This window comes from Ranitomeya variabilis, chromosome 3, assembly GCF_051348905.1.
Source record: "Ranitomeya variabilis isolate aRanVar5 chromosome 3, aRanVar5.hap1, whole genome shotgun sequence".
NCBI classification, from domain to species: Eukaryota; Metazoa; Chordata; class Amphibia; order Anura; family Dendrobatidae; genus Ranitomeya; species Ranitomeya variabilis.
The window spans coordinates 83011830-83025340 of record NC_135234.1 but is presented as its reverse complement, the minus strand read 5'-3'; the positions used below and the strand labels follow the sequence as shown (position 1 = coordinate 83025340).

At 42.1% G+C, this 13511-nt stretch overlaps 1 protein-coding gene across 5 annotated transcripts in view; it reads right to left on the bottom strand.

Moving 5' to 3' along the window:
* The window catches only part of GIT1 (GIT ArfGAP 1), a 145041-nt gene that overhangs the window by 36804 nt on the left and 94726 nt on the right, over positions 1–13511 (bottom strand). For 4 of the 5 annotated variants that reach the window (XM_077294300.1, XM_077294298.1, XM_077294295.1 and 1 more), the window contains exons 8-9: positions 10263–10305; positions 4774–4800 (exon numbers count right to left, since the gene is read on the bottom strand). In XM_077294300.1, the coding sequence (XP_077150415.1) occupies positions 4774–4800; positions 10263–10305 (70 nt within the window). The remainder of the gene's footprint in view (positions 1–4773; positions 4801–10262; positions 10306–13511) is intronic. The other variant, XM_077294296.1, reaches the window with a different exon arrangement.

The following is a 13511-nucleotide window of genomic DNA, read 5'->3' as shown; positions in this document are numbered from 1 at the left end:
CTGACCACACCACCTTCCTCCATACATTTGTGGAGTCTCCCACGTATTTTGGAAAACTCAAAATGAGCAAAACACCTCTAGTGTTGGTCTGGGTATGGGCAGAGTGTTTAAAAATGTGATTTAAAAAAAAATTAGACTGAACAAAAAAATTGTGCATGTTACATTTTTAGATACAGCTAAAAAAAATCTATTGCATAAGGGCTGAAATCAAAAAGAAGACATTTTAGGACTTTTCTGTGCCCAATCAAATGAATGGATCCTGTACTGGATCTTTTTTTTTCTTGCTTTGTAATCCCAAAACTGTAATAAATACTGACTACATGAACACAGCCAAATAATTTATCCATTTCCATTTTGTTTCACCATAGATAAGGAGCACTGAAGATGTCCTGCATGTAATCGCTTCAGAAGAAATGGAGAAGCCAGCTCAACGAGGTAGTGAAAAAAACCTTTTATTTATTCACTAGAATGTGCTCAACGGAGCAGAAAACATCAGTGTGAACAGTGAATAAAATGCAATATCAACACATTTCTGGTGACCAAGCACCCTTAATCAACAATTTAAGGGTGCTTGGTCACCAGAAACACGTTGATATCGCATTTTATTCACTGTTCACGCTGATGTTTTATCCTCCATTGAGCACATTCTAGTGAATAAAGAAAAGGTTTTTTCACTACCTCGTTGAGCTGGATTCTCCACTTCTGATTGCCACACGCCCTGACACAGCGGTTCCGTGCTCAGAGTTCCTCAGGATGTCTACTATGGGGAACTGGACTTTGTTCTATTACGTAATTGCTTAACCATACACACACACTGCTTGGACAAAAATATTGGGACACCCACAGTTTCGGCTCAGTTCACACACATGGCAATGCTTTCTGCTGAGCACTACATTGGGGTTTCTGTCGGAATCCCCGAAAACAGAATTCCAACGGGAACACCAACAAATTCATGTCACTTCAATGAACCCAACGGAGTAGCTTTGGACACTGTCTGGTCTCTGTCAAAAGAGTATTTATGATCACAAAATGTAGTGCTCAGCTGAGCTCACTGCATTGGTGAGAACCTAGCCTTATACTTAAAGGATCTATAATAACATCCCATTCTACATCCATAGACATAAATGTGGAGCTGGTTTCCCCTTTACAGCTACTGTATAACAGTTTCCACTCCTCCAGGAAGGCCTTCTACAATACAATGCTGTTCGCCTATTTATGCAGAAGAACATTCATGGAGGTCAGAAACTGAAGTTGGACAATTTGGCCTGGCTCACAATCTCAGGTCTATTTCATCCCATAGGTCAGTGTTCCCCAACTCCGGTCCTCGAGATCCACCAACAGGTCATGTTTTCAGGATTTCCTTAGTATTGCCCAGGTGATCATTGCATTACCTGGAAAGGCAAGAATTCCATCACCTGGCCAATACTAAGGAAATCCAGAATACATGACTCGTTTGTGGCTCTTGAGGGCTGGAGTTGGGGAACACTGCCATAGGTGGTTGTTTGGGGTTAAATCCAGGGCTGTGTGCGGTCATTCAAGTTTTCAACACCAAACTCATCCAGCGAAGTCTTTATGGACCTTGCTTTGAGAACTGCCTTCCCCAACATGTTCTCACAAAGTTGGAAGTAAACAGTTGTCCAAAATGTCTTAGTAAGCTGAAGGATTAAGATTTCCCTTTACTGGAAGTACGATCTAGGCCAATCCTAGAGAAACAACCTCATAGCATTATCCTTCATCCTACAAACTTAACAGTTGGCACAATGCAGTCAGGCGACGGTCTCCAGACATTCGCCAATCCCAGACTCATCCATCAGACATGCTGGATAGAGAAGTGTGATTTTCCACTCCACAGAACACATTTCCAGTGCTCCAGAGTGCCATAGTGGTGGCTTTACACCACGGCCTCCCACACTTGACATTGTGCTGGGTGATGTAAGGCTTGCATGCAGCAGTTTGGCATTGTAAACCCATGTCATGAAGCTCCTGGTGCACAGCTTATGTGATGATGTTAAAGGGGTTGTCAGGTCCAAATCAATAAGTCTGTAATCACTCTATGTGACTACAGACTTATGAATCCCCCACAGCGCACGCACTGTGCTCTACGGGGATTCGCCGGTTTCAGACCCGGGTCCAGAGGATATGAACGGGTTATACTTCAGGCCAGTGGGCCGATTGTAGACTTATCGATTTGGACCAGACAACCCCTTTAATACCAGAGATTTGAATTCTGTAGATAAGGAGTCAGCAGAGAGTTGAAGTTTATGCTCTCTGTTCCTCGGTGCCCCTAATTAAAAGGAGCGTCCCAATAATACTGCCCTATAGTGCAGATATAACACCTAACTCACCATTCACAGCAGGCGATGGTCACAGCTCACCCCCTCCCTGCACAATGACCTCTGCACAGATCTGAGAATGCCTAAAAAACCTTCCCATAGTAATCAATAACTGAAGATTTGCCATCTATATTCACGAGGCTTTACAGCAGCTCAGGAAACGCTTTTATTATTTTTTTTTCCAGATGATCACCGTTGTGTTCCTGTTAGTAAAGAGGTTTCTACAATGAGAACTCCATACCTGTAGCTGCATTTTGTATAAAATGTGCAGTCTTTTGTCCTCAGCTCCAGGCGGCCTGGGGCTATGCTGTGTCTATACTGACGATAGCACATACTGTACTGGCAAAAGGTGCAGATATCGTATAGAGCGACACTATGCCTTCATCCAGGAGCAAGGAGATGACTGGTCTCACATGTTTAACCCTTACGCTATTGGATTGTCAAAAAGCTTCTATTATTGGCCACTAGAGGGAGCTCACATTTAGCAATATTTCACTGTAACTAAACTTTTAAAGAAGGAAAAAGAGCGCAAAAAATCCAGTAAGGGCCCCTAAACTCCAGCTTTTATTGTCAATCCATTAAAATCCAAGTATTAGAAATCATGGACGCGTTTCTGACATACGTTCTTATTGCATGAATAAAACAGACTGAATTTGGCAGCTATTTATGTCCTGTTATGTTCATGTGGAAAAGACTACGCCTAGTTACCCCTATCCAGAGGATTTAATCCCACATAGGAGATTAAGGACGCATGTCAGAAATGGGTCTGCCATGTCTAATTCTTGGATGTCAATGGACAGACAATAAAAGCTGCATTTGAAAGGACCCCTTGCTGGATATTTTTGCATATATTTTCCACCTTGACCCTTTGTCGTACCAAATGGATAAATTTGTACATCGGGAATTCCTCTGATCCGCCGGTCAAAGAGAGATAGAGAGGGTGAATCATATCAGTGGGTACGGAAAGTATTCAGACCCCTTTACATTTTTCACTCTTTCATTGCAGCCATTTGCTAAATTCAAAGAAAGTTCTTTTTTTTTCACATTAATGTACACTCCGCACCCCATCTTGACTGAAAAAAACAATGTAGAAAAAAAAATGTAGAAATTTTTGCAAATTTAATAAAGGAAAACTGAAATATTTGTTAAAAATGTCCACATTTCCGTTTTTTTTTTTCAGTCAAGATGGGGTGCAGACTGTACATTAATGAGACAAAATGAACTGTTTTGAATTTACCAAATGGCTGCAATGAAACAAAATGGAAAATTTAAAGGGGTCTGAATACTTTCCGCACCCACGGAATATACAAATATATATACACATACACACACGTACATACATATACACACACACATATATATGTAAACACACACAGAGGACATTTAAGGGTATACGTCATGTATATCTCTAACTGTCTATATATCCCCTCTTAAGTGTCCTGCTGATCACTCAGGGCCCAGGTCTACTGTTTCCGCAAAAGACTGTGCAGAAATGCTCAGCACAGCTAACAGAAGACCCTGGGGTACACATCAGTCTGCAATGTCCATAAACTTCACTCGTTAACCTTTCCATGGTTGATGGCAGTTATTGGTATACTACGGTAAATTGTTCCCAGCTCCAGTATTCACAATTCCAAATCTCACACATTACTCCTTATATACAGATATCTCTCAATTTACACAGAAACAATATATTATTAGATGTATTAATGCATTTTAGTCTCTTGTGTGTCATTATAAAAATGAAGCAAAGTCGGAGGCAATGCCGGCCATGGTGGCAGCGTTAGCAGTGTAAGGCTAGATTTACACGCACGGATTCTGGCTCCAGTAAGATGGATATCCTGGTAATTTATGGATCTGGAACAGACTGTGCAAGATAAAAACATGAGTGTTGTGTACATGATATTATTGCTGCGCCTTAACCAAATGCAATCATTACAGAATCTAAGTTTTGGGTAGTAATATAGAGTTGTAAAGGATCTTACTGTACCCCGATACAAATCAGAAAAGACAAAGAATCTTGGTTTGTACCATTGCTCCATTACTGAGCTCCTAGCTGGGAACAGATCTGAAGGACAGCACCGTATAGAGACCCATATGGCAGCATACCACATGCCCATCTGAGACTGGCATGGCGGCATTTCTATAAGCAAGTCATGGAATATCATAATGATTATTGACCTTTTCCTGAAATTAGTTGTCCTTTGCCCCCCCCCCCCCCAAAAAAAAAAAATAAATTTAAATACGGCAATTGGTACATGAAAATCCAGCCTTACTAAGCTTCAACATGTTTTAGTATCTGCCTTATGTAGAAATGATTGTGAGTGTCAGACAGTGATAATGGAAGAAATGTTTAGTGATGTCCACATCATGCTGATGTCTGATAAGAGTGATATAAGGCACAGCCTGCACAGTCATACGTGAGCGCGTTGCACCGTACCTCTGCGGCACACCCCTGGGACGAGTTCTACATCCAATGCAGCACAAGGGAGAACAGGAGAGAGGCGACAGGTTAGACAGCAAGTTATTAAGACATGAAGATAGATACAAGTCATTGATATACACAGGCAGGACAGCAAGGAACAATCCAAGGAAGAAGATCTCCTTCTATGCGATTACCATATATGTAGATCGATAACGTGATGTGTCCTGATATTTCGCTCTGTCCAGGGATAGCAGCTACACATAGATCAGTCACTGCCCACATCCAGCTGTCACAGGAGCCAACAACCAAGGATTGGAGAAATAGAGGAGTCAAAGAATATTAGAGTTTATGGCCTCCACCGCCCGGCTCCAGACCACATTACTGTATGCCTCTCCTGATCCAGGCTGGCTTCTGTCCAGATTTGGATATTTCACCTGGCATCTGTGAGCTTTTTCTCGTCCTGACTCCATGTTGGCCACAGACTACACTCCTTTTATTCTATGGTTTTACGCGACATACATTAAAACAAAAATAAACAGTCCAACTACAGTAAGTGTGGAGTAAAAACTAGATACCACCAATTGAGTGAAAATATGGAGTACCTGAAATGTAGTGCGTCTGTAATGGTGGAGAGCCCAGCGGGGCATACCAGACTGACTACATGTAGATCATATTTTGGGGCGACTATGCTAAGTACCCTGTAATTCCCCTACAATTGTTATCTAGACACCAGGTTTCATTTCGTGGTTAGATGTGTTCAGCCAGTATTTCTATTCTTGTTTCTGCTGGCGTTACACTGCCCACAGAAGGCCAGGATACGGTGTAGGAGGCAACGACAATGAGTGGGGGCCACTCCTCGTATACCATAGCGTGCCAACCCCGGCAGGTGGGTGCAGACTGATAAAGGCACAATAGGGTTAGTACTGGTACTTAGATTTATAGTGTCTGAGCAGTGACTGAGGCGGTCCGTCAATTTGCCGGTGAGCGATGACAGCACGCTCGGTAGTGGTCAGTGATGACCGGGAGCGAGCAGCTGCCGGCACAATAAGACTCTAGCTGTTGCATTAGTACACCAACAAAACAGGAATTTAACACCATTTACCTGCAGAATACTATTATATGTGCAGGTAAATAGCCTTTCTAGAGGTGACAGAGAAATGTCAAAGTGATACCCACCCAAATCGGGTACGTTACTCTCTGAAAGATGTGACCCACACATTTACTTAAATGACCTGTTGCTCCCTGACAACAAAAAAATAATAATAATCATAAATTTATATGCAAATGAGGCTTGAGTGCTCTGGGAGTAACAAAGTCCTTCCCAAGACCCTGCCTCCCTGGCTTTATTCCCCACCTTGTAACTGGGAAGGGTTATTAATGTGCACATGTATGTAGATCTGCTTATAGCCATTCACTTCTATGCACCGTCTCTCCCTCTCCTTTCAGGCCAGGATACCCAAGTTGTGATAGTTTTGCTGCCTGGAAAAAAGTATACAGAAAAAAAGATGGCTGATAATAAATTAGCTGCCCTGATCTTGTTTTCTCACCAGAGATAACAGAGGATCTCTACTGATCACCAGAGCCCTCAGGCAGCAGGGAGGCGGACATTGGTCATCCCCACACGTTCACTGCAGACTGCCCCATTTCTGTTGAGGCGTAGAAAGCCCAAGACCATCACACTCCTGCGTACAGCTGACCACCGGCCCTATCGCAGGAGGAGAGACCATCGGCCGTGCAGAATCCCACCACTGACAGGACAAGCAACTCCAGTACTGATAGGCAGTCTGTCTCCTCTTTGTGATCTGTTTCACTTAACTCCGCTCACCAAAAAGGGCCGGTTCTTTTGGATCCTAAATAGATCCCTATTAAATATGTGTTCGCCATAGGTGAACCCACACATTAGATAAAATCAATGCAGCCAAAACCGGGGTTTGGTTCGGGTGGGCGAGTTTCAGATGTGGAAAACGGTCATTTTACCCCAAACGACAGCCACTTAGATTAGTCAGGGACTGTCACTGGGGCTTCGGCTCCAATCGTTCCCAGAAGGGAGCCGGCTCTGTCTCGGATCAGTCGGGAACGGCCCATCCCTAAACTGCAGACCTTCCCTGGAGACACAAGCCTCCCCTTACTCACCGACTCCCTGGACCCTCGTATTCCTCTCCTAAACCCCAACATTTATTCCCACTGCAACTCCCTGAATTAACCCTTTAATCCTCTGCTTATTATCCCTTCCTCCACACAATATTTACCCATCGCCAGGTATGATAACCCCGGTATCCTTAGCTCCTTTCCCGAGATAGTCAGCATCGCTAAGTGGTGGGAGAAGGGGCACGATTGTGTGTACTGGGATGGGACTGGGTAAAAGGCATTTACTGGGATGGTGAATCTATTACACCTGTGCCGCATATAGGTGCACAGATCTCATACAGGCACTGAAATATATTGATGTTATACCACATATATAATCTGTAATAATAAACCAAGTGTCCACCATCAAATGAATCGCCATGAACAATATATAGTATAAGGGAACAGAGACGTTTATACATAGGAAAGAATGGGTCACGGGGGTCACATAGCGACCCTTTTTCACCCACCTCCCTCTGCTTGACTAACAGCTCACTGACTTGACTCTTACATTTTATTTGTTTTCTTCATACTGCATTAAAACATTGTTACCCCTACCATTGGTTGCCAATATTAGCCGGGAAGACTTAGCCAAATATCTGATCCACACACAATGTATACCAATTTATTGCAGGGATATGTATGACTTATAAGGAGGACGAATGAATGTTCATAATCTTAATTTTGTAATATTTACACAAAATTAAAAATGGATTTTTAAATGTTTGCCCTCTGCTTCTTCTGATCATGCATTGTAAATTCCACTTTGACCACATGAGGGCGATCTAGTGCAGTAATAATTTGCCAGTCACCGGCAGCTTTATGGAAGAGACTGCAGGTTGCGTCAGGGCCGCATGTGACGTATGGTGAAGCCAGCGGCGGGGGAGTCAATGAGCGAGAAGATCTGATGTACCTGGATGTAAGCCAACGATGCCGGTAGAAGTAATAGCCAGAGGAGGCAAGTTTCTGCAGGTCTCTGGAGGTTACCAAACTTATACTAAGCAAATAATTCCACTACAAGGCTACATAAAACAGGTCAATATGGCAGATCTTATAGAGAGGAGAAGCAGCTTATGGATATAATGCACCTGAACATGTGCAGCCACAGCAGGTGACCCCGCTCCCCCCGAGCAGGTACCGGCCCCGCTCTGCTAGAACATTATACAACTTTAATGGAATCTGCGGAAAAACATTCTGACCTTCAATGTCACCAGTTCAGCCACTACAAGCTTTGCTGCATTCTCATTTAATCCCTTCGTGACCAGGCCTGGATGACCAACCACATTTTTGTTTTTCTTCATTTTTCCCCTCCCCTTATTGCAGAAGCCATCATTTTATTTTATTTTTATTATTATTATTATTATGATTATTATTATTATTGACAGGGCTGTATTAGGCTTTATTTTATGGTATTTTAGGTATTATTTTTCAGACCTGTTTTTGGTTACATATAAATCACAGTGTAATTTATTTATTTATTTTTTAAATGCAAATATTAAAAAAACACAACATTTTTTTTGCTTAGATTTTCTTCTGTTCATGTTACACATCAAATAGCCTGTTGAATTAATTATTTAAAGAATGAATCTTTATTTTTTGTAATAACGTTTTTTTGCAGTTTTTTTTTTCCATATTTATATTTTTATAAAAGATTTCTGGGGAACATTATTTTTTACCACTGTAACTGGAGCATTCCTAGGAGCCCCAGTTACAGGGAAAAACAGCCCCCAGCTGTGCCAGACGTCACTGGGGGAGCTGATCTGGACGAGTCTGACACCTTGGAGTCAAACCTGCTCCTGATAGATGGCGGCAGCAGGAATTTTAGAAGGGAATCATATAATTTTTTTCTACCCCATCTGAGAGCAGTATGTTGCAGGTTATGAAACCTCGATTCCAGCGATGTGTCACTTACTTTGAATCACTGTTTTCTCTGCTGCAGATCTAGCGGTTCTCTGAATGCCGTGCTCTGTATAACCCCGCCCACACCACTGATTGGCAGATTTCTAAGTACAGACAGAAAGCTGCCAATCATTGGTGGGGGCGGGGTTATAGAGTTCATGAATATGGAGGACTACCTGGCAGCAGGATAACTAGTCCTCTAGTTATAATCTTCTGCTGATTAAGTAGTGATTTCATCAAAACTACAGCAAGCAGCTCAATAAGTAACACTTTGCTGGAATCAGGGTCTCTTCCCCTACATCATGCTGCTCTCAGATTTGGAATAAAAAAAAAAAAAAAAAAAAAAAAAAAAAAACTGGTGACAGATTTCCTTTAACGCTATGCCATAAGTTCAGAATGGCATGGGGGTTAAAGCCCTGAATAAAACGCCATAAATTTAAAGCCCCTAATAATTGGAGACCCTCCCCAGGGTGAAAAAATGAATAGCCTGATGTATTAAATAACCCCAGTGTGTAGATTTCATTAATTATCAAGATATAGCCCAATGTTTCACTTTAGAAGTATGAATGTACCTAACTATAGGTGATGACTGCATCTTTTTGGAGCCTGAAAGTTGACTCTTGCCATACACTAGTCCAAGCTTGCTATTCCGTGCATTAAATTGTTTCTCTGCCTGTTCAGATTAAGGGCACGCTCACACATTGCAGAAAGTTTGGGCAAAATAGGCAACAAATCTGCAGACAGAGCAAACGTGTGATACTACCAGACTTCGCCTTACTCCATTACTAAGCATTGAATATGGTGAAATCCACAATTAAAACTGCCACAAGAATGAGCGTCCCTCACATTTCAGATCGGAACCATGCTTTCATTTTCAGGCAGATTTTTTTCGGCAAAATGGAATTGGAATTTTGGAAAACCAATTTCCCGGCATTGTACTGTAAATTACTGCAAATGTGCAGTATGGATTGTGCACCCCAAGTCCATAACATGTGACCTAGGCCTTCCTGAGGTCTCTCGTGGGTGCTGTAGTTTTTACATTCTGCTTTATTGTATTAGTGGAGTATTTTGCTCAGCACCGTGGTACACAGCCCCACAGCAGAGCCACGTGGGGAGTACGAGGAGGTCAGAATTCAAGAGAAAACAGGATGCAGATATGACCGTAGCTTCCTGATCACAACACACAGAGCGGCCACCCCCCTACAGACCACCGAAGACCATGACAGAATGCATGTTATGACTTATCAGCAAGACGGGAGACAATGTGTTAATTGCTGGGACCCTCTCGGCAACTCCACATCTGCCGATATGGAAGAATATGGAACTCTGCAGGGCAATGGTGCACTGCAATGGTGCACTGCAATGGTGCACTGCAATGGTGCACTGCAATGGTGCACTGCAATGTGGCGCAACAAACACATTTCAGCAACTAAACCTTCAGTATTAAATAAAGATCTGAAGAAAACAAATGTAATTACCTATCAGCCATCTGAGGAATGATATAATGTCCGTTCTTATGATCTGAAACAGACAAATAAATCACACACAATAGTTAGTGCTCGGAGTAAATGAAGAATTTCCTGTAGGATCAGAAACATTTCAGACACTGAACAGAACACTTGAATTCAGGAACGGACAGGATGTAGCAACTGGATACTACCATACTGTAGGCATACATGGAGCAGTCACTGCACAGGATTGGCAGCCGATCCTCTCGGAAAGCATATGATATGTTTACACATATATTTTACACACATATACACTCGCACACACAGGGGAAAATAAGTATTTGATACACTGCTGATATTGCAAGTTTTCCCACCTACAAAGAATGGAGAGGTCTGTTATTTTTTATCAAAGGTATATTTCAACTGTGAGACAGAATCTTAAAAAAAAAATCCAGAAAAATCCCATTGTATGATTTTTACATAATTAATTTGCATTTTATTGCATGAAATAAGTATATGATACAATAGAAAAATTTAAAATTTAACTTAATATCTGGTACAGAAACCTTTGTTTGCAATTACAGAGGTCAGATGTTTCCTGTAGTTCTTGACCAAGTTTGCAAACACTGCAGCAGGGATTTTGGCCCACTCCTCCATATCTTCTCCAGATCTTTCATGTTTCGGGGCGGTCACTTGAAAACATTGAGTTTCAGCTCCCTCCAAAGCTTTTCTACCGGGTTCAGGTCTGGAGACTGGCGAGTCCACTCCAGGAGACTGAAGTGATTCTTACGGGGTCGCTCATTAGTTGCCCTTTGCTGTGTGTTTCGGGTCATTGTGATGCTGGAAGACCCTCCACAACCCATTTTCAATGCTTCATGGTTGGGACGATGTTCTTTTGGTTGCACTCAGCATTCTTCTTCCTCCAAAACACAGCGACTGAAATTGATAGCAAAAAGTTCTGTTTTGGTCTCATCTGACCACATGACCTTCTCCCATGCCTCCTTTGGATCATCCAGATAGTCACTGGCAAACTTCAAATGGACCTGTGCTGGTGTGAGCAGGGGGACCTTGCATGCCTGGCAGGATTTTAATCCATGACAGCGTAGTGTGTTACTACTGGTAATGTTTGAGACTGTGGTCCCAGCTCTCTACAGGTCTTTGACCAGATTCTCCCATGAAATTTCTTGGTTAATTCCTGACCTTTCTCTGAATCATCCTTACCCCACAAGGTGAGATCTTGCATGGAGCCCCAGAACAAGAAAGATGGACAGTCATCTTGCATTTTCCAATCATTGCACCAACAATTGTTGCCTTCTCACCAAGCTGCTTGGTGAGAGCCAGAATTCTTCCTGGTTGGTAGGTGATCAAAACTTATTTCATGCAATAAAATGCATTGTAATTATTTAAAAATCATACAATAAAAAAAAAAAAAAACTGAAAATCACATTGTATTTTTAGATTCTGTCTCTCACAGGTGAAGTGTACCTACAATAAAAAACACAGACCTCTCCATCTTTGTAGAGGGAAAACTAAGTTCCGGTGTGTGCTACATATTACGCCATAAATATCTGATAGGTGCGAGTACCATGAACAAGGCACTTGGCGTGAAATAAGATCCCCCCCTTAAAAGGCTAACTCTTCTTTTAGGCTCTTCTAAGTGTTGGTTAAAGTGGTTCTCCAGGAAAAGAAAATAAAGATACAAAGCAAAGAGACATGTCGTTATAAATAAATTTCTAAATACATTTAATTATGAAATCACACATGTTTTGTCTATGGATGTAATTAATATAGAAATAAAATGGCCGCTGTCCTGTTACAGTGATAGAAACCTGCCCTAGAATGTTAGGACAGGAGCCTGTGAGCATGTGCACCAGACACTCCGCCCTTCCCTTCAGATCTAGTAAGATGTGCTTAACTGGAGATACCAAAGGTGCCGAGGTAAGGAGTGGCAGCTCGAATTTCTAGGCGTCCTGTCTTTCTGAATGACGCTCATCTCCAGGTCACAGGAAAGGCGCTACTCCTGCAATTGCTCATAGGCTCCTGTCCTAACATTCTAGGACAGGCTCCTGTCAGTGTATCAAGACGACAGCCATTTTAATTCTTTAGTATTACTTCCCTAGACAAAACAATTGAGATTTGATAATTGAATGTATTTGGAAATGTATGTGGGAAACCTCAGGTCCACGGGCCATTTACAGCCCGCGACGACCTTTTCTCCTGCCCCCTGGCAAATTCCCAGGACCGCAGTGCTTGGACCGGCAGCTGTGTGTTGATGGCCATAAGCCCATTAATTAATTGAGCTCGTTTACGCACTGTTTACTGCTGAACGCTGAAAGATTATGTCCTGACACCAGCACCAGCCTCAGGACGTTCCTTGTGGGCGGAGTTAGCACACTGTGTACGGCCCCCGAATAATGCTACAAATATCCAAATGGCAGAAAAAAAAGGTTCCTCACTCCTGATGTAGAGTGATCGTAACAGTTCGATCCTGGCAAAATATCTGTAAGTTTGTGGGGGGTTTTTTTTTGCTACTCTTAACATCATCATCTCTAAGATCAGTTTGCTTAGTTAGAAATCTGTATATTTGGTCAGTATTTTACATCAGTATCTGTAAGCCAAAATCTGGAGTGGGTGAAAAATACAGAAGTGGTGACGAGTTTCTATTACACTTTTCGTCTGATTGTTCCACTCCTGGTTTCTGCTTACAAATACTGATAGAAAATACTGAACGTGTGAACGTGACCTTAAAGGGCATTTATCCAGCAAGATAATTATGACCAGAGTTGTTAAAAAAACACTTATTTCACAATTATCTTGCCAGTAAACAGGCAGCTGATCACCCGATGAAAGGACAAAACACTTGTTCGTCAGGTGAAATGATCTTTTATGCAGCACAAAAGATCATAGTTCTCGGAGGTGCATAGTCCTGGGTAAACAGGGCTCGTTTGCCGAGAATTATGGCAGCCTATGTGCACTCAGTGATTAATATAAATTCATCAGTTTACATTGTTTTCTTTGGTCAGCCTATGTAAAACAGGTAATCATATGACCACTGATAAACAAAAGTTTACAGGTCGGCAGTCATAACAGGATATCGGATGATCTGTATAAATGGACCCCAACACCTAGCTTAAAGCTGGGCTTACAACTTTGTCAATATATCATCATTTATTAGTCTGTTTAGGCAGGCCGACCGCACTTCTATGCTCACTAAAGATCAGTGATAGATCGTTCTGTACACATAGGTTACCATTGTTCTCGGCAGCACAGGTTCTGTTT